This window comes from Magnolia sinica, chromosome 15, assembly GCF_029962835.1.
Source record: "Magnolia sinica isolate HGM2019 chromosome 15, MsV1, whole genome shotgun sequence".
Lineage (NCBI taxonomy): Eukaryota > Viridiplantae > Streptophyta > Magnoliopsida > Magnoliales > Magnoliaceae > Magnolia > Magnolia sinica.
The window spans coordinates 27,708,191-27,731,185 of NC_080587.1; the positions used below are offsets into that span (position 1 = coordinate 27,708,191).

At 40.3% G+C, this 22,995-nt stretch overlaps 1 protein-coding gene across 7 annotated transcripts in view; it reads left to right on the forward strand.

Moving 5' to 3' along the window:
* The first annotated feature begins 1,528 nt into the window (after positions 1-1,528).
* LOC131228184 (pullulanase 1, chloroplastic) overlaps positions 1,529-22,995 on the forward strand; it is a 166,046-nt gene continuing 144,579 nt past the window's right edge. For 3 of the 7 annotated variants that reach the window (XM_058224041.1, XM_058224043.1, XM_058224044.1), the window contains exons 1-2: positions 1,533-1,904; positions 3,958-4,105. In XM_058224041.1, coding sequence (XP_058080024.1) covers positions 1,653-1,904; positions 3,958-4,105 — 400 coding nt within the window. In that variant the 5' untranslated portion in view covers positions 1,533-1,652. Of the gene's footprint in view, positions 1,905-3,957; positions 4,106-22,995 lie in introns of all 7 variants that reach the window. The other 4 variants (XR_009162745.1, XM_058224045.1, XM_058224039.1 and 1 more) reach the window with 3 other exon arrangements.

Sequence of the window (22,995 nt, forward strand, 5' to 3'; positions counted from 1 at the left end):
GATTGTTGCATAACTAGTGGACATTGAATATTTATGGCAATCAAGTGGTTTTTAGTCCCATTGGCCATGTAAAAATTTGTTAGCTTTCGGTTTGGTTCGATCACATGTGACCTGTGCGGATGTGTGCCGATGTGCCATAACCGATTGTGTGGCTCAATTCAAACCGAGCAACTTCACCTCAAGTGCCAAGATAGGCAGATACGTAAAACATGAGGGAATATGTCCGAGACCTCAGAAGATTGATTGCCTATTTAGCCACTCACAATATGGTTGTAAGATGATTAGGCAATTGTCGGAGGGTGTGGTTCTTCCTCTGAAGATGGGTTGCACCTTGTGTTCCATACGAAATGACTTTTATAAACGAAAATAGTCAAACAAAAATGAAATGCTTACGATCGATTGCAAGGAGTAGCAACAAGTTGTTTTTTTTTTTTATAAAAATATAAATGAAGTGATTATATTGATACCGAGAATAGTCCAACGCAAAAGCATAAAATTAAATTACAACTAAATATTACCGATATTGGATTATAACTAAAGATTTCTGCTATTCTTAAGATAAAACTAAGATATGATAAAAAAAGATAATTTGATTTGTTTGTTAGATTGGTACGAGATGATTTGATTTGCTAAACTTCTTGCTATTTATAGATATTTGTTGCATTTTCTTTTAAAGCATTTTTCTTATTTATTTTAATGGTTATGTTGGTTGAATCATTGCCGCGTAGGTCTTTCATATCCCCTTGTAGAGCTGGGCACGAGACGACTCGACTCGCTTGACTCGACTTGTCCAACTTGTTCAAACTTGACTCGACTTGAACCGAATGTGTGAGTTGGTCAGAACCGAGTAGGCTTCGCCCAATCCGAACTCAAATCGAGTCGAGTTTGAGTTATCCAATAACTCGACTCGACTTGAAACTCGATCTGGTCAGACTCGACTCAATTCAAAATCTGATTCGACTCGAGTTTAGGTGTGTGCGTGTGTGTAATAAATAAAAATAAAAAACCTAATTTCTAACATCTCTAACTCTATCCACCGCACCCAACCCCAACCCGATCCCAAACTCTCCCTCCCCCCCTCCTCCTCCTCCTCCTCCTCCTCCTCCTCTTCCAAGCCTGACAACCACCGACCACTAGTACCACCCTCCTCCTCCCCTTCTCTCTCTCCTCTCCACTTCCTCATCTCTCGATCCAACTAGGTGCTAGCTCGACCCAACTTGGTACTTCTGATCGGATCGGACTCGATTCGGATCAGTCCTGGCCAGACCGGACTCAGATCGAGTCAGGCATGCCGGACTCGGCACTGAGTCAGATCGAGTTCCGGTCATCCCTAACTCGGTCGGACTTGACTCGGTGCCCATCTCTACATTTTCCTCCCGGCTCTTCATGTTATTCCAAATGTTCTTTTCCATTGTCGGCCTCGTGAGCTTTTCAGCGCCTCTAAATATCTATAAAGATTTTTCTTTCCTGCAATGACACGTGTCCTTTTGTCATTGGTTATTGGCTATTTCAGAACCGGTACAATAAGCAGTCGAATTCTACAAATGGCGAGTGCATGCGTATGAACATCGCCCGGGCACCAGAGTATCGATAGAACAAAATCAAGAGAACGTCATATTCCTGGCATCATCAGCATCACTACTCCAAGGGCGATGCCGCTTTCTTTATTCCTCTCCCATCCCTCCCACTCGCTAGCCTGCCTTGGGCGGAGCTGCTCGCTGCCTTCTCCATTTCTACAGCTCGGTTTCATTCCCAGGCATTGTCATTCTCCAAGAGGGACACGGACACGTGGCGCACAGGCGACGCCTCCTATACGGTGCTGCTTCTCTCACATGCCCCGTTTAGAAGAGGAGGCTTTGGTGGTCCCACCAACCCTCACTCAGGACTCATCATCATTGCAGAAGGTCCTCTTCCTCTCTCAAATCCCTTCTTCCTCTTCATCTAAGTGCAAGAAATCCTGATTTTAAATGGGCCATGCTAGGCTGGGCCCCACCCACTAGCTAAGTGCCACAATAACAAATCTCATTCTCGTCAATTTCTCGGCTCTTGGGAGATTTTCGAATTTTGAGGCTGGGGGAAAATCTCATCGAAAATAAAAATATTTAAGGGGTTTTTGCATATTCCCACTTCAATAATGGGTATTTGCAAATGCCCATGTAGAAATAATAACTTTGCAAATGGCCACATTGCTAATTGGCGATTATTGCAAATGCAAATGTCCACGTTCTGTTAGTTCATCGAAACACAGATTAAAAAGAGTTAGAAAATGACATAAATGCACTCCATAAATGCTCTGTGGGGTCCACCATGTTGTGTATGTAAAATCCACTCTGTTCGTCAAGTGAGAACCATTATTTGGACCACAAGTACACAAGGAAATGGATCAAAAATTCAAATGGGCCACACCAGTGGTAACAATGTAAAATTGCTAAGTTCACACGACGTGGCCCACCTGAGGTTTTGTTCAGGCTGATTTATGTATCTTCTCTTCATCGTGGTGAGTTACATCACTTTAACGGCCTTGATGAAAGATACACACCACGGTGGACCCACAAACAAACCTATGATTGGCATCCCATCTCTGTTGTTCCATGTGGTGTGGCCCTTATGAGTTGTGGATTTAGCTAATTTTTGGCCTCAGGGCCTAACATCAAGGATACAACATAATATACCGTGTGGATTTTGCATATACAACATGGTGGGCTCCACGGATTTGGGTGTTTCATGCATGCCGTAAAAGAGGTGTTGTAGAGGATTCGTGTCTGAAGACTCCAGAGGCAAGGGGTTTTAGGAAGCAATCCTAAGCTCTGTGGGGTCCATCGTGATGCCTATGTTATATCCACTTGTCCATCCATTTCTCTATATCATTTTATGACATGAGCCCAAACATGAGATGGATCCAAAGCTCAAGTGGACCACACCATGGCAATAATGAGATTGAACACCCACCATAAAAAAATTCTTAGGGCCCACAGACGTTTTAAATTACGTTGATATTTGTGTTTTCCCTTATCCATGTGGGAGTATCTTCTTAATTGGTTGGATGGCATATAAACATCACGGTGGGACTTGGGAAGGTTTTAACAGTGGGCGTCCTTACCTGCATTGTCTCCTGTTGTGTGGTCAACTTAAGCTTTGGATCTGCCACATGTTTGGGCGCATTTCCTAAAATGAGTTGGCGAAACGGTTGGATGGAGCGGATATAACATAGGCATCATCGTGGTCCCCACTTGTTTAACTGCTGCTTGAAGGCAATCCATTGAGTTGACATCATCGTGGTTCCCACTTGTTGCACCCCTGCTTGAAGGCAATCCATTGGATGATTGAAACTAACCTAGAATGCAAGATGTGAGATCAATTACGCATTAATTTTAGCATTCAACTTGTAAAATCAAACATATCCACATAATAGATTTAGAAAATTCAGATTTGTAATACAAAGGACCTAGGCTATAACATATGCGGTGCACTAAAATATAAAATATTATGAGAGTGGCCCACTTGGAAGTAGGGACTTCCAATCTAGCGTGGGTAGTGCAATAACCACGTGAATAGCACGACGCCAATAAAATTCATGTTTGGGAAAGGGTTTTACAAAAAAATCAGTTTTTTTGTTAGGGTTTTGGGTTCATGGATAGAGATTCGGGGATTGGGGTTCTAGGGATTAAGGGATCTAGAGATTATGTAGGTTTGGAGGGGAATCAAGGAGGGGATATATCCCATGCAATAACCGATACATATCCGTATCCCAAGGGTGTGATATGTAATGTGATACCGATATTTTGAACACTGGCTCCTGAAACTCCTGAAACTATATGGTTTCTTACTTTAGACTTTCAAGTAGTGGATGATGCTATTGCAGAATTTTTTTAAAAATCCTTCTTAAATTCATCAACAGTTGAAATATTATTTCTAAGCAATCTTCAGCTGCTTAAAACCAAAATTTACCTTGTGAAGTTGCCTCTGCAGGATAGCCTATCATTTGCAAGAGCTTACTGGGTTACTAGATCTGTCATTGCTTGGAATGTGGATGTGGAAGACACTTTCTGCTATCTATATGCAAGTAAAAGTGCACACTTGTTTCTTGCAGATGATGGCATCAAAGGTTAGAATGGGAGGCTACTCTCCAATTTCTGGCATTCACTTTTCATTTTGAATATCATGAGGTTTTCTTGGTCCCCAAGCAACCCTCAACATGCATGCCAACATGCAGCCTGGCACATGTGTAGGACATCTGGTCCATGTATCAGGTGGGACAAACAGGAGATAGTCTGGCAAAATATTCAGGCTGATCAAACTACCAGGTAGACCACACGTTCAAGAGCTATGAATGGCCTAAAACAACATTTAGGTTTCTTTATACTGTCCATGATTTCGTTTCTGTGTGGCCTACCTGATAGTTGAAAGGCCTGATTGTTGACAAATGATTTAAACAGTGGATGCCACCTATTACAGGAAGTGGATGTCCTAGACAATTACCAGGTTGGCATATGAGGCTTCATGTGGGTTGCTATACCTCTAATGTCATTCATTGCTTTCCTTGCCAAATATTAGGAAACTGAATAAGGTACAGAAGGATTAGGATCCTCAATTGAATATAATCTCAACAAATCTTGGCACCAATCTCCCCAGTGCATCAATTGTAGAACCAATGGTTCCAAATGACTAGGATTACCCACAAAAGAATCTAGAGCAGATAGAGATCAAGTCATCATTTTCAATTGATTTGAAGCAATTGGAAACACCTTAAAACAATGAAATGAAGCCCGTATAGAAGTACTGATGAGGTTTTGGATCTATATAGCTCTTCATCTCCCAAGCATTTGGGATACAGGCCCTATGGCTATCCCTTTTGGAAAAGACTCATCATATTTACTTTTATGATTTTACTTGAAATATTTGACCAACTCTGTTGCTCCTTTTGTTTTTATTTATTTATTTTAACAAGGTATTGCTTTGATCAAAATAGGGTCAAAATACTCCAAATTCTCCTTTAACACATCCAAAACAAAACTGGAACTGCTCTTTTATGCTCAGTAGAAAAACATCCCTTACAAACTTGTAACAATTCCTTAAAACATGCTCTAATCTCACCCAACCCCAAAGAGACTCCTAACTATATTTAACTAAATCCACCTGTAGGTTTCAGTTTTGACTAAAACAAATCCTTAAAAAATATGCACAACATGTCCTTTAACATTGTCTTGATTAAGTCGTTCCTTGTGCTGATGTGATGCTTATGACATCCCTCTTTTCGTCTCAACAAAATTTGCTCCTCTTCGGGCAGTGTTTTTTGATCTACCTTTGGTGCCCATCTAATCACTTGTTCGTGCTGATTTTGCATCTCATTAGCTATCGGGCATCTCTGACCTTTGTGCGCGTCGATCTCTTAGGCTTGATGTTGTCTTCAGCTCCATGATTTCTTATTTTTACCCATGTTGGTGATTTCGTCTCAGAATATTGAACCCTGCGTTCTTAGTGAACCCTGGTGATTTCTTATTTTTCTATTCAAAAGAGCTAATTCTTTTCTCACTAAGTAGAACCCTGCGTTCATTAAGCCACAACCTCCCTAGAAGTATGTGCCCCTTCAATTCATTCCCTTTCTTGAAGCACACAACCTTGTATGCTTATCCACCTTACAACTTGTGGTGTGATTGATAAAAGAGAGAGCAGAAGAAAAGTGGGGGAAGAGAAAATGAGAGGTTAAGGTTCACCCCCATTGTTTATTAACATGGTTTTCAATAATTCCAATAATGTCATTAGTAACAAAAGCAAGAATACCCGTTATGTCACAAACATATATGGGTTGTAGTTAGGCCATAAAACAACCCATATTCGATAACACTCCCCCCCAAGGAAGAATACCCATTATGTTACAAACATATATGGGTTGTAGTTAGGACATAGAACAACCTTTATTCAATAACACTCCTCCTTGAGTTGGAGGATATACATCATGAATGCCTAGCTTGACAAAGAGACGATCTAGTTGAGTATGACCTAGAGCTTTGGTGAACATATTTGCTAGTTGATCTTTGGACTTGATGAACAACATGTAAAGTTTTTTGCTAGCAACTCTCTCGGATGAAGTGGCAGCCAACCTCGATGTGCTTGTGATGCAGGACAATTAACTACTTGCTTTAAAAGCTCGAACTGTTAGAGCATGACAAATTAATCCCTTTATCTCATAACCCAGGCCCCACATCTCATGGGTTAGGACCTCGGCCGAACCCCCCTCATGGGCCCCAAATCACATGGGTACCGCCTCACACGGGCCGCCCACCTCGAGTGTGTCCTTGCATCCCACAGGCTACCCCACTCGAGCCCAGTGTGAAATGCGCATTAATCACCCCCGGTGAGGAGTCTCGAACACGAGACCTCCCCCATGGGCCTTGCCCACCCCGAGTGTGCCCCTGCATCCCACAGGCGACCCCACTCAAGCCCGGTGTGAAAATGCCCCTGCATTAATCACCCCTGGTGAGGAGTCTCGAACACGAGACCTCCCGCTCTGATACCAATTTGATGCAGGACAATTAACCACTTGCTCTAAAAGCTCGAACTGTTAGAGCATGGCAAATTAATCCCTTTATCTCATAACCGAGGCCCCACATCTCATGGGTTAGGGCCTCGGCCGAACCCCCCTCGTGGGCCCTAAATCATATGGGTACTGCCTCACATGGGCTGCCCACCCCGAGTGTGTCCCCGCATCCCACAGGCTACCTCACTCGAGCCCAGTGTGAAATGCGCATTAATCACCCCTGGTGAGGAGTCACGAACACGAGACCTCCCCCGTGTGCCTCGCCCACCCTGAGTGTGTCCCTGCATCCTACAGGCGACCCCACTCGAGCCCGGTGTGAAAATGCCCCTGCATTAGCTTGGTCCTCTCATGATAGACATGGTTGTTAGCAATACGAGAAGTTGCTTGATGATCATAATACAGCCTCATGGGAACCTCAATTATAAACGCAAGTTTGCACATTAATGTCTTTAGCCAAATGAGTTCACATGTCGCATGGGTCTTTGCCTGTATTATACCTTAGCAGTTGAATGTGCCATAACACTTTGCTTTTTACCCTTCTAAGTAACAAAGTTGCCACCCACAAAAGTATAGTGGTCGGATGTAGATCGCCTATCAGATGGAGAACCAACCCAATTTGCATCAGAATATCCATCCACTTGAAGATGACCATTCTGCTTGTAGAACATATCACGACCTAGTGCTCTCTTTAAATACCTGAGGATATGAAGCACAACCTCCATATGAGAGACCCAGGGAGCCTTCATAAATTAACCACACTGACAGTATATGCAATATCCGGTCGGGTAATTGTTGGATAAATCAATTTTCCAATAAATTGACGATATCTCCCTGGATCATCAATTAACTCACGTTGACCTACACTAATTTTTTTTTTAATTTGTATCCATGGGAGTTTCGGCGGGCTTGGCTCCGAGAAGACCTATCTCATCCAAATCTAATAAAATCATCACATATTTTCATTGTGACAAGTTGATGCCCGCCTTGGTTATGGTAACCTCAATGTCCAAGAAATACCAAAGATGACTCAAGCCCTTTGTCTAGAAATGCTGTTGTAAGAATTTTAACTTGTTAATGCTTGTACTGCCACTGCCTGTCATGTTGCTATCATCTACATATACAACCAACACAATAGTGCCGGTCTCATTTCACCTTATAAAATCAGAGTGGTTGGCCTAGTTACGTTTCATCTCGAATTTGAATACCATCTTACTGAACTTGTTGAACTAAGCTCTTGGAGGTTGTTTCAACCGATAAATTGATTTCTTGAAATGACATACTTTATCTGACTCCCTTGAGCAACAAACCAAGGTGGTTGCTTTATGTAAGCTTCTTTAACTAGATCTTCATGAAGGAAAGCATTCTTCACATCAAGTTGATGCAACGACTAATGCAAATTTGCAGTAATGGAAACAATTGCACGTACTGTGTGAAGCTTTGCCACAGGTGAGAAGGCCTCCGAATAGTCGACTCCAAGTGTCTGAGAGTACCCTTTGTAACTTACTGGACTTCTAAATGATCCACAGAGCCATTAAGATTGTATTTTACCGTATTCACCAATCTATACCCAACTATAGGCTTTCTAGCCAACTAATATCCGAGTTTGATTATGATTGAGTAAAACTATCTCTTCTTCCATAGCTTGTTTCCACCTATCACAACTTGAGTCTCTTGGAAAGAACGAGGAATAAATATAAGACGATAGAGACAAGGCAAATTGTCAAAATCAAGGAGATAAACCATTGAACGAAACCAAGTTGGAAATATGATACCAAGTACATGAATGGCACCCTTACAAAGAGTAACATGTAAATACCTTCATCTGATGGTGTAGGCAAGGACTCCGAAAAATGATGATCTTCTTACTGATTGGGTGGATTGGTAGAAGTCATGCTTGTATATACTCCTTCTCCACGTTCGGAGTAAACCTTCAAAGGCCGATCAACATGTTGCATATACATTTCCTCAACTCCAGTAGTAGTATCGGGTAGACAGGTACAATGGGAGTAGTTATGAAGCTCTCTTTAAACCGTAAAGACTTTCCTTCCTCAAAGAAGTATGGAGTTTGTTCAAAGAATTTGACATTAGCTAATGCATAACGTTTTCGGAAGATAAAATCATAACATTTGTATCCCTGTTGGTTATAAGGGTACCCAAGAAAAATACACTTGATAATTCTTGGTTCAAACTTGCTAAGAATATGATAAAATTGACGCACGAAACACACACAATCTTATACCTTTGGAGGAGTAGAGTAAGAAGAAATTTGTGTACATAAGATAGAGAGATGTGACTTTCCATTTAGGGCTAATGAAGGCATCCAATTTATTAGGTAGCATGCAGTTAAAACTACATCTCTCTTTCATATTCAACAACAACTCCCTAGCAACCCTAGGTAAATGATGGCTTTTCCATTAAGTTACCACATTTTGTTGTGGTGTGTGTGACATGAAGTTTGGTGAATAATGCCATGAGATGAAAGAAGGACATACTTGTCATTATTCATAAAGTTCTATATAAAAAAGGGGGATGTGGACGTGTGGTGATATCCAACCCTAACCCTTTCTCTGTCTTTCTCCTCTTCTTTGTCTCATTTCTCTCTTCTTCTGGTCAATTTAGTTCACATGGTATCATAGCGTGATTGATCTGGGGATTGTTCTGCTTCATCTTCAACGTTTCTTCTTTATCTTCCTTTTCTTTTATTGTTTGTAGATGGAAATCTAAAGTTGTTGGGGGCTGACCTACACAAGTTTCTCTCAACCATTGTATTGTGGGTTGTGTAATCTTGTCCTGTGCCCACCTTCACATAAATCCATTGTGATGGACAAAAGTGGGGCATTGTGCATTTGTGGGAAAATTTATGATCAAATTTGAGGAGTTTGGTATGCGTTGAATGTGTGTATGACAAGGGTAAAATAATCTATGTAAGTGTGGAAGTTTTAAAACAAGAAGTGACAATAAAGTGATCGTATTCGTTGAGTTACATCGGTTTCTGGAATACTTGTTGGGTAAGTTCAAGTTAAATATTTTTCCTTGGGTGTTTATATTGTCGTGCATCCATGGATGTTAGGAATGAAGGTAAGTTTAGTATTTTGTCTCCATCTTAGTCGATGAACTTTCAGATTACTTCGACTAAACTCAATAGAGCAAATTACTTACAATGGGCCACATTTGTAGAGGTATTTCTCATAGGTAAAAGCATATTAACATATTTGACTTCCCCTTGAGCTTGAAGAAGGTTTATAGAGTACAAAGATGGGTGGTTGAGGATGCTCATATTAGAGCTTTGCTATAGAATATATGGAGCTCCAAATTAGTGCAATTGTTATTATTATTTTTTTAAGACTGCAAAGTATGGAAAAATTTGAGAGAAATGTATTCAGGTAAAAAGAACTTAACTCGAATCTACGGGTTACTTCGAAATATCTTTGGCCTTTAATAAGCAGATAAAAGTGTTGAAAAGTATTATTCAACCTTGCGATGCATGTGGGAACAATTAAACACATATCAACCTTTGTTGACTGACCATGACACTATGATGCGATTAAGAGAGGAATTTCGTGTTTCTAAATTCCACTCTAGACTTTGTCTTGAGTTCAAGCTTGTCCGAGCTTAGATTTTTGGATGTAGCGAGACTTTTTCAGTGTGCGGTTAGTATATAGAGCTTGTCTTTGTTGGACCGTTCAACATTGGTCTCTACATCTGCCAGAGGAGATGGGGGAAGTTATGGTCATGGTTGTGGTGGCTATTTTGGCGGTGGTAGAGATTTGAGGGCAGGTTACTTTGGAGGAGGAAATAATTGGGGAGGCCATGATACAAATCTTAGTGGTAATTGTGGTCGTGGTAATCTATAGTACACTCATTGTGGTCTTAGTAACCACCCGGTTTATACCTATTTGGATCTTGTCGGTAAACTTGCTTGGGCGAATCAGGTTCACTCTTCTAATAGTGGCACTAAGGATTATGTTTCCAAGCCTATCTCCTCTATTTCCGAGTCAAGTTTTTCAGGTGATACAGATACACCATCCAAGGAAAAATATGCCAGACTTTTGAAGGATTGTTCTACTCATGCATCATCCTCCACCACCTCTTTTTCTCAGTCAGGTATGCTTTGTCTTGCATTATTTGATAGTGTTCTACTATGATTAACACATAATTATAAAAAATATAAAATCACATCCAAAATCTGTAAAATGGACATTAATATGTTCTACTATGATTAACACATCATATTCTACCATTCAAACAGCAACACATTAAATAAAAAATGAATCTTCGAATTAAAAACAAGGGCCGAAAATAGTGCGTAAATAGAAAATAATTATAAAAAAATATAAAATCACATCCAAAATATGTAAAATGGACATTAATATGTTCTACTATGATTAACACATCATATTGTACCATTAAAACAGTAACACATTAAATAAAAAATGATTTTTCGAATTAAAAAAAAGGCCGAAAATAGTGTGTAAATAGAAAATAATTCTAAAAAAATATAAAATCACATCCAAAATCTGTAAAATGGACATTAATATGTTCTACTATGATTAGCACATCATATTTTACCATTAAAACAACAACACATTAAATAAAAAATGATTTTTCGAATTAAAAAAAAAGGGGCCCGAAAATAGTGCGTAAGTAGAAAATAATTATAAAAAATATAAAATCACATCCAAAATCTGTAAAATGGATATTAATTTGTTCTACTATGATTAACCCATCATATTCTACCATTAAAACAGCAACACATTAAATAAAAAATGATTTTTTGAATTTAAAAAAAAGGGCCGAAAATAGTGCATAAATAGAAAATAATTAAAAAAATATAAAATCACATCCAAAATCTGTAAAATGGACATTAATATGTTCTATTATGATTAACACATCATATTCTACCATTAAAATAACAACACATTAAATAAAAAATGATTTTTCAAATTTTTTTAAAAAAGGGCGAAAATAGTGCGTAAATAGAAAATAATTAAAAAAAAAATATATAATCACATCCAAAATCTGTAAAATGGACATTAATATGTTCTACTATGATTAACACATCATATTCTACCATTAAAACAACAACACATTAAATAAAAAATGATTTTTCGAATTTTATTTGGGGGGGGGGGGGGGGGCGCGTTTCGACCCCGTATCGCGTAACGATGTCGGCCGTTACCGTTACGTATCAGCCGATGCGTTTCGACCCTGTATCGCGTAACAGTGTCGGCCGTTACCGTTACATATTGGCCGATATGTAACCGATACCGAACACCCTGGGGATAATAATTGGTGGAGAGCATGAATTGAATAGACTCTATTATCTTGACAATGGAATAACTGGAGTGATATTGTGGACATACATCTCTCCACATCAGTGTCATTCCAGGCTTAGTCATTCCTCCTTAAGTAGTTTGAAGTGTCTAGTTCCGTTGTTATGACAGGTGTTTAAGTTAAGGTGTCATTCTTTCCTCGTGTGGACAAAAGAAGTGATAAACCTTTTTGTTTAGTACATTCTGATATTTAGGGTTCGGTTCATCTTCCTAGTTTATATGCTTTTAAGTATTTTATTATCTTTGTGGATGATTACTTTAGATGGACATGGTTATATTTAATAAAAGATCAGTCAAGAGTATTTTCTTGCTTTAAAGAATTTCATATGAAAGTTTGGACACAATTCAATTCTAAGTTGTGTGTTCTACATTCTGATAATGCTAGAGAATATATATCCAATGACTTAAACTCATATCTATATTCTTATGGCATTATTCACAAAACATCATGTGCGCACACACTATAACAAAATGGGTAACTGAATGTAAGAACCGTCACCCACTTGAGGTTGCTAGTTTATTATTATTGAATTTGAAGGTTTCTAACATATTTTGGAGTGATGCAGTCTAACTGCATACTACCGAATAAATAATATGCCTGTATTTGTCTTAGATGAAAAATCCAATCTCTTTATCTTATATCTTCACATTCCTACCTTTTATATTCTTCCAAAAAGTATTTTGTTGTATGTGTTTCATGCATCAGCTTGATCACGTTCATGACAAGCTTAAACCAAGGACTGTCAAGTGTATTTTTTTTAATGATTCAAGTGTATCTTTCTTGGTTATAGTCAGTGTTCGAGTTGTTGGTATCGCTATAAGTTTCGCTGGCCGGAGATAAATATATAATATTGTTATCTCCGATAACCAGAAATGCAGGGGAAACAAGGAGAAACTTGGGGAAAACAGCGGAATCTTTTAGTGAAACTTCAAGAGATGCCTAAATACACATATTTGCATATTTAGGAATAAAAAAAATTATAAAAAGAATGCATACATAATATGTTTTCATTTAATGAAAACCTAAAAGCATGCGTCACTGTAAGAAATCACTTCAATACTAACCAAAATTCTACTATCCATCCAAACCATTACGTCCAACCATTACATCCATTCATCCAACCATCTAATCCATCCATCCATCCATCCATCCCATGTATCCATCCAACCATCCGACCATCTTATGCATCCATTCGAAACTTTTGTGGGCCCAAATAATTTTTTAATGGTGGTCATTCAGTGACCACTATTTCCTGTGGGGTGATCCACTTGAGACATCAGATTGGTGGGCATTCATATAATAGTCTCACATGATGAGAATGACTTATTATTTGACATAAGGCATTTACATGGTGGGTCCAATCTGGTGAGTGGCTCGGATCTCACAAAAGGATTCTATGTGTAAGGGCGATTATTCAGCTATTTTCAAAAAATATGTAGAATCATCCATTCATTAAGAATTTTGGATTAAAGTTGTAAGTTGTGACTAGTCCATTCAATTTTCAAGATGAAGAACGGCTGCATATGGGATAGAAATCCTCCAATAGGCATACGACTTCATCTCTATTAAAAAATCTGGTTGACCAGGCTGCATCCTTGAAACAAGCATTGTGGCCGCGAGTCTGTGACCACCGTGGGAACCTAATGGTAGGGCCCACCTCAATATATGTATTGCATATCCATGACACCAATCTTTTTTGCTAGCCTATTTTAGCGCATGGTGCAAAAATTGAAGCATATACAAATTTCAGGTGGACTACACATGAAACTATGGTCATTGAATGGCCACCATTAAAACCTATTTTGGACCACAAAAGTTTTTGCTCAAGCTGATATTTGTTCCTTTTTTTTTTTCCCTTTCATCCAGGTTTATGTTACCCTGTCAGTAGGTTTGATGGTCAATAAACATTAGGTTGGACCTTGGGAAGTTTTAAATGGTGAGCGTCTAATGACCATTGTTTCCTGTGGTGTGGTCCCCCTAAAATTTGTATTTGCTTCATTTTTGGGACCATGCCCTACAATAACCTGGCCAAAATGATGGACGGCGTGGATGTACAATTCATACATCGAGGTGGGCCCTATAGTCAGGGTCCCATCCACTTGGATGGTTCTGGGTCGTAGCCTAAGCTGTGCTCCCCTGGACGGGATTGCTTGCAAAAGCCTTTTGCAGTGACTTGTTGACGGAAAAATAGGTGGGGCCATATTGTGTATCACCAATATGGATGACCTTATGAACGGTATGGATTGCGTATAAACATCACAGTGGACCCAGGGAGGTTTCAGCGGTAAGCATTTCTCTGCTCATTGTTTCCTGTTGTGCGGCCCACTTGAGTTTTGGATCTGCCTCATTTTTAGGCCCATGTCCGAACATTATCTAGCAAAATAGATGGACAAGTAGGGTTCACACAAACATCACAGTTGGCGCCTAACAGCTCTTGTGGCAGGAAATTCCCAAGAAAGCCTTTCGCAGGCAATCCATCGCTTACGAGAGACGAGTTGTGCACTAGCAAGGTGCGCGGGACCCTGACAGTGGGCCACTAGATGCATTTCGTTGTATATCCATGCCATACGTTCATTTTTTCAGATCATTTTAGGGCATTAGCCAAAAAATGAGGCAGATCCAAATCTCAGGTGGACCACACTACAGGAAACAATGGTCATTGAATGGACACCATTAAAAGCTTCCTGGGGGCCACAAAAAATGTCGATCAAGCTGATATTTATGTTTCCCATGCATCCAAGTCTACATGACCTCATGCATAAGTTGGATGGCAAATAAACATTACAATGGGCCCAAACAAGTTTTTAATGGTAAGCGTTCAATCACCACTGTTTCCTTTGGTATGGTCCACCTAAGATGTGGATCCAACTCATTTTTAGGCTCATGCCCTAAAATGACCTTACAAAATAGGTGGACAACGTGGATAAAGTACATAATATTATAGTGTGGCACGACTTGCAACTATGGAATGGCCCACAGAGCATTAAAGGATGATGCTGGCATGACTTGCAACTATGGAATGGCCCACAGAGCATTAAAGTGGGGTAGCCCGTGGGATGCGGGGACACGCTCGGGGTGGGTGGCCCATGTGATTTGGGGCCCACGAAAGGGGTTCGGCCGAGGTTCTAACCCATGTGATGTGGGGCCTAGGTATGAGATAAAGGGATTAATTCGCCATACTCTAACAGTTCGAGCTTTTAGAGCAAGTGGTTAATTGTCCTGCATCATATCTACAATGAATTTATCTCTGACAACCCATTTTATCGCAGAAATCGCCGAAATTTCGATGACATTTGGCAGAAAACGAAATTAGTTGGTTTTGATTTCGCCAGTGTGGTGACACCGAAATTATTGGCAATATTATCGATTTCTCGTCGATAATTTAAACACTGGTTATAATGAGGATACAAATGTTATAATCTTGTATTTGATAGATGGTATGTGTCAATTGATGTCACATTCTTTGAACAAATTCCAAATTTTTTCGTGGGAGGAAACTCTTTACATCTCGAAGAGAGTTCCACCACTCTTTCCATTACATTGGACATTACTACTACTGGTGTTCAAGAGATACCCAATCAACTATTGATTTGTGCAAGTTTACTCCAGACGTTCTAAACACGGATAAGTACATACAAGAATGACTTCGACCAATCCTCTTGATCCGTTAGAAGATCATCGTTTGTCCGAGTCATTCTCTTAATTTGCCTATTACTCTTCATAAGAAAAGCCAATATTGGAAAATGAAGTGAAGGAAGTTGTTGAGAGGTTGGGGAGGGACAAATCCCCTGGCCCTAACAGGTATCCTATTACCTTTTTCTAGGTCTTTTGGGATGTAGTTAAAAGGGTTTTGTTGGATTTCCTTAGAGTTTTACGTGGGTGGTCGCTTGCTGGTAGAGTTAGGTGCATCCTGTATCGAGCTTATTCCTAAGGTGGAGGGTGCGAAAGAGCTTAAGGACTTCCGCCCGATTAACCTCATAGGAAGTCCATATAAAATTCTCACCAAAATCTTTGCGTCGAGATTTAAGGTGGTGGGAAGCGTTCTCTCTCCTAACTAGGGGGCCTTTGTTGAAGGTAGGCAAATTTTGGACATGGCCTTGATCTCTCCCGAGTGTATCGATTCTTGGTTTAAGAAAAAAAAAGGCAGGGGTTGTGTGCAAGTTGGATGTGGAGAAGGCTTACGATCACGTGGAGTGGGACTTCTTGGACTACATGTCGGATAGGCTGGGCTATGGAGCCAAGTGGAGAAATTGGATTCGTACTTGCGTGGGATCTCCTTCCTTGGTTCTCGTCTATGGATCCCCGAAAGGCTTCTTCAAAGCTTCTAGGAGCTCAAGCAAGGGGATCCCTTGTCCCCATACCTCTTTTTGGGTATTGCAGAGGTTCTCAGTCGCATGTCATCCAAAGGTCAAGAAGTTATCTCTTCAGTGGCTTTAAGGTGGGAAAGTATGATGGATTCGGTTTTGCATCTTCAATTTGCGGATGACACGCTTGTCTTTTGTGAGGCAGCCCCAGTTAAGGTGGAAGACATGAGGAAAGTGGTGATTTGTTTCGAAGCGGTCTTTGGTTTGAAGATGAATGTCAGGAAGAGCGAACTATTGGTAATCCACTTGTCTAAGGAGTCCACTTGGTTGGTGTTGTCCTTCGGATGCAAGCCGTGCTAGCCAAGTCGGGCAAAAATGAGAAGAGACTTCCTTTGGAGGGGTTCTGAGTTGGCCCGAACTGTTGATTGAACCGAGTCGAGCTAGCCAGTAGGGGACATTGTTAATTCAAATTTCAACAACTCGAACTCGACTCAAAAGCTCGAACTCAGCTTGAGTTGGCCCAAACTGGCCCGAGCTGTTGACTGAACCGAGTCGAGCTAGCTAGTACGGCTTGAGGATCGAGCCGAGTTGAGCCGAGGTAAGCTGCTGGCTGAACTGAATCAAGCTTGGCACAACTCAGCTCTGATCGACTTGGTGTCCAACTCTATTGGTAAGGGAGGAGGCTAGAATTCAGTATTAGGAGCATTGTTGGTGTAGTGATGGTCTGTTGTGGTTCAATTTTCTTGCGCTAGCGGGTCTTGCGACTTCTTTTGATTTGGTGGTCGGTTTAAGGAGCATTGTTGGTGTGGTGATGGTCTGTTGCGGTTTGATTTTCCTGTGCTAGCGGGTCGTGCGACTTCTTCTGATTTGGTGGCGGCGGATTGTTTCTCTCGGAGTGGCTCGTTGGTCGTCTGGGCACCTCCATGAAGGATGAACTTAACAGATGAGGTAACTTATTTCGCTGCTTTATCAGGTCATCTTCAGCTTGTTTATCCGCAAGGATCAGACTCCTTGGTGTGGAAGATGTATAATTCAGGCCGGTTCTCGGTCAAATCTTTTTATAAAATGTTTTAGCCTCATGTTGTGGAACATAAGGAGTGACACACCTTTCATTTTTGGTTTTATGGCACACCAACAAAAGTAGCGGCCTTCACATGGTTAGTGGGGAGAAAGAAGGTTTTGACGATTGGTAACTTACAAAAGAGATCTATGATGATCCCTAATATGTGCTGGATGTGCAGCCAAGACGCCAAATCGGTGGATCACCCCTTCACTTTCTGTTCTTTTAATCAAGAAGTCTGGGACCACTTTTTCGCTGCATTTGGAGTGGCTTGGGTGATGCCGAGGTCAGTCCGAGACCTTCTTTGGGCTTGGCACGGGGGAGGTGGGGGTAAAGTTTTCTTGCTCTAAGTGGCATCTTACCTTGCCAGCAATATGGTGGGCTTTACGGGGAGAAGGAATCGGTGGCTCTTTCAAAAACATTCTAGGCCTCAGGCGGTGTTGATCGGGGCTGTTACAATGTTGTCCGATTGGACTAAGTTGTAACTGTTTGTAACTTTTCGACGTTAGAATTAAACTTGGATATTAGCTTTTCTTCCCATGGGAAAGCATGCAGTGGGATGCAAATGGGTGCATATGGTGAAACATAATCTCGATGGTTCAATTGATCGATTAAAAGCTTGGTTAGTTGCGAAAGGATACCCTCAAACTTAGTAGTCGACTATTCAAAGACTTTTTCACCCGTAGCGAAGCCTCATTCTGTATGCGTGGGCTGTTTCCATTGTTGCAAATTTGGACTGGCCTTATATCAACTTAATGTTAAAAATGATTTTCTTCATGGAGATTTGGTTGAAGAAGTATATATTGAGTAACCACTTGGTTTTATTGCTCAGAGGGAGTTTGACAAGGTATGCCATCTTTAGAAATCAATCCATGGTTTGAAACAATCTCCAAAAGCTTAGTTCGACAAGTTTATTAAAGTCTTGTTCGAATTTGGGATGAAACGTAGCTAGGCTGACCATTTTGTGTTTTATAATGCAAAGCGAGACAGGCACTATCATATTGGTCCTGTATATGGATGATATCATCATCACAGGCAGCGATAGTACATGGATTGATAAGTTGAATAATTTTTTACTGCAGTACAATGAAAATATGTGATGGACTTATTGAATGAGATAGGTCTTCTAGGAGCCAAGCTTGCCTAAATTCCCATGGATACAAATGAAAAACTTAGTTGGATCAAGGAAAATTGGTCAATGACGGAAGAAGATATCGTCGTCTGGTTGGAAAATTTATCTACCTAGCAATTACCGAGCCTGATATCACATATCCAGTAAGTGTGGTTAGTCAATTTATGCAGGCTCCCCAGGTCTTCATATGGAGGATGTGTTTTGTATCCTTAGGTATTTTAATGGAGCACCTAGCTATAGTATTTTGTATGAGTGGACTTATCATCTCTATGTAGAAGGATATTCTATTGTAGATTGGATTGGTTCCAAGGTATTCTGTATCGGTAACGGTGGCCGTAACGGTTTCCACCATTACCGATATGGGTATCTGATGCAGGACATGAAATTTAAGTATGAGATGCAAGAATTCAGGCTTAGATTATACCAATTCAGAAACAGTTACACAAATTCCACATCCCACATGACAATCCAAATCATTCAATTAAAAGGGGAATCTATGCGGGTCCAGGCCTACACAGGCTAAGACAGGACCAATAAAAATTATAAACCAAACGATGCTCAAAGGGAAATAGAAATCAACCACACATGCATAGCAAACAGTCCCTAATCCAATGGATTCCCCAATCTCAATTAAAGGAACCCCAGGGGTGAAAAAAAGGGGCAAATAAGTTAGGGCTAATGCAAACTAAGGCTAGGGTTTAGGAAATAAGAATGAAAAGAGGAAAACCTGACCCGGAGAAAGGTCCATGCAGATGGTGGCCCAGGGCTGACGCATGTGCGCAGGTGGGTTGGCCGCACATATGATGGAAGTCCGCCTCCCCAAAGTGATACCTAGGCCTTGGTTGGCCAGGGGAGACCTCCAATCCCTCCAAGTTTGATGACGATCCGACGTAAGGTCGAGGCGAAATGTTCTGCCGAAGTTTCAGCCCTCCTACGGGTCCAGATTCTGGAAACTGGCTGTAGGGGGATGAAAAGCTGCAAAAGCTGGGAAATTCAAAGCAATAATGATGATAGAAGATGAGAGATATGAATGGAAGAGGGTAGGGGTGGATGGGGATAGACGTGGCTTCGCACCACGATAGTTAGCCCTTCAAAAAGGGAGGTCTTCGCACCCACTTTTGAATTCTTCCACAACTCACTAAGAGAGCAGAAAAATAAAGCAGGAATTTTTATTAAGCTTCAATGAATGAAAAGAACTATAAGGGGTGCCTATTTATAGGAAAAATCCTATACCCCAAAAACTTGCACAATGTGCGCAACCTATTATTTGGCGATGAAGTAAACTAAAATAAAAACCAAACAAAGAAATCTAAAGCGTTCACGATGTTCTAAATAATAACAATAAGCAAAACCTAAAATATGAAATCAATCCGACGAGTGGGCCACGATCATGAGATCCCATGATGGGCTTTTCTTGACTATCGGGTCCACCCTTTTGAACCAAAACTTCGTCTTCTAGCTAGGAGGCCCTCCCTAGACGTCGTCATCGAGCCAAATCGATGGTGGGGCCCTCCTTAAACGTACGTACGTGTGTATGGGGCGTGGTGTGCGCATGATGTTCCCATCAATTCTCCCCGGCTGCGAAGATTTTTCCATTGACGAAATAAAACTCCTGAACCGTGTTAAGTATCAGAGAGAATGTTGCTAGTGAGGAAATTTGCATGCCATTTGCAAGTCCTAATATCAATTGACAGATATGTTCACAAAATCCCTGGGTTGTACTTGACTAAATTGTGCCTTTGCAAGCTGGGCATATATGATATATATACGCTCTAGCTTGAGAGGGAGTGTTATGACCCATCTACAACCCATCTCTTCGTTAGTAGGCTCTTCTTTCTATTTTTTTGGTTGTAGGACATGTTGGGAATTCTTACTTTTGTAGTTACCATCTATGACCCATCTCTCTCTTCTTCCTGTCAATTTAGTTCACAAATATGATATTATTTAAAATAAGAAAACTCTTCTAACCGATATTTCATCAAATACAGCTATGCCATAAGAGAATAATCATCCACAAAAATGACAAAGTACTTGAAGCAGATAAATTAGGAAAGATGAACTGGACCTCAAATATATGAATGTGCTAACTGAAAAGGTTTATCACTTCTTTGTCCACACAAGGAAGAAACGACACTCTATGGTGCTTACTCAGCTCACAAGCTTCACTCCCTAATTTAGACACATGTGACAACGATGCAACTAGACTTTTCAAACTACTTGAGCAAGGACGATCAAGTCTAGAATGCCACAGATGTGGAGAGATATTTGTACGCAATGCAACTTCAGTTAGTCCACTACCACTTCATGACCTCATCCTCCTCATCTTTAGATAATGGAATTCATAATAAGAAGGATAAAATGTGACAGAACAATTTAAAGATTTGGTTAACTTACTCACAGACAATGAACTTAAAGAAAATTTAAGGATGTAAAGTGCTAATGACAATGAAACTGATGGGGTAGGACAAACAATATCCAACTGAGACACATGGGTTGAAATACCATTTGCTAATATGATAAAAGATATGGACGATGATTGTACTAATTGAGAGTTTGAGACAATACACTATGCTTACCGGTCTTATTATCGGAAGCTCCTAAGTCAATGACCCAAAGAACACTTTCAGGCTTTGCAAGACAAATGGTGCTTAACTCCATACCAGTAGTTGTGGATGATGATGCATGAGTGGAACGATGCTTCAGAAGTTTAGCATTTTCTTCCTTGGATTGTGTAAATGTTTCAGTATTTTTTTTTAAAGGCGTAAATGTTTTAGTATTAGTCTAAAAAAAAGAGGAAATAGGCTTGGGAACATAACCCTCGGTGCCATCATCAAAGAACGAACTTGATTCGCCCAAGCAGACTTACCAATATGGTCCTAACATGTATTAGATGTGTGGTTACTAAGACTACAATGAGTGCATTGTCGATTACTATGACCACGACCACAACTACCACTGAAATCTGTACCACGGCCTCCCCAATTAGTTCTAGCTCCATAGCAACCTCCCTGAATCTATACCATTAAAATGACCACCATGACCATGATTGCCACCATCTCCTCTACCGGATGCAGAAACAAATGCACAATGATGTGACCAAGGTGAGCTCTGTATACTAATTGCATGTTGAATGCAATCAAATGCTTCACTGATGGATGGGATCTCACTGCCTCCAAGGATCTGAGCTCGGATAGCCCGAATTTAGGACGAAGACTAGAGAGGAATTTAGCAACATGAGATTCCTCTCTCTACCATCTCATAGTCTTATAATTGGTAGGCAGGGGCTGGTATATGTTCCATTCTTCCCACATGTTTCTTAATGCTAAATAGTACTCTCCTACGCTTTTTTCTCATCGTTAAAGAGCATATTCTGTTGTAACTCGTAGATTTGAGTTAAATTCTTTTCCCCTGAGTACATCTCTCTCACATTATCCCAGACTTCCTTTTGCTGCCTTGAAAAAGATAACATTTGCACTAAGTTAAGGCTCCATACTGTTCCATAACAAAGCTCTAATTTGAGCATCCTCTCCCACCTAATCTTCACATTCTCTTAAAATTTCTTAAGGTTCGGGAGAAGTCAGATATTTAGGGCCTGTTTGGGAGCGTGGATTTGGAACCCCTGGGATTTGAAACCCTTGGATTTGAAATCCTCTTGTTGTGTTTGACACCCTGGATTGGGAATCAACTTTAATCCAAAAGTAGCTATGCATGGTATATTTACAGGGGTTTGAATTTAATTACTAAATCAACTTTAATCTCTCTAATTAGTGACGTATGTAATGTTTGACACAATGGTTGTAATAAGCCCGCTGAGATATATGCTTTGCCCAAAAATGATGAAATTCCAAGTCTTGGATGGGCCACAAGCACAAGATCATGTCCGAGTGACTAACCAACGATTTTTAACTGTTGATTTACGTGGACAATGTTTGGACGGTGTTGATCATCATATTAAAGTAATTATAGTGGTGCAATTGATGATCTAATTGTTTTGGGATATCATTAGTGGGCCATATGCCCAATAGAATAATAGTTTGGTGACACACATGTTACACATGCAACTCTTGAAAGGATTTTAGATGTAATCCAAGCTCTCACCGTAGATTTCAAACCCCCTATTTGAGGGGATTTGAAACCCCCAGTTACTTTATGGTGCCAAACAACCAGGGGATTGAAATCCCCTCAAATCCCCCCAAATCCATGGTGTCGAACGACCCCTTAATTTCCTTTTCCCATAATAAGGAAAACCTCCACTGATGTTGTCCATTGCAAGTAATTTACTATATTGAGTTTATTTGATGTAATTTGAAAGTTCATCAACTCAAATGCAGACAAAAGACTAGTCTTGGCTTCATTCTTGATATCCATTGATGTCGGTGAAATCAAATACACAAGGGAAGAACGCTTAACTTTAACTTACCCAACAAGTATTCAAGAAAACCACGTATATCAACGAACATGATCACTTGGTATCACTGCTTGATCTAAAAACTTCACATGTACTCTTGTTCTCTAATCCTTGTCATAAGCAACTTTCACACACACTTTAGATCTTAGATCTGGTCACATGCACAAATCTGACCACATGCACGATGGCTCACTTTTGTCCATCACAACAGTGTTATAA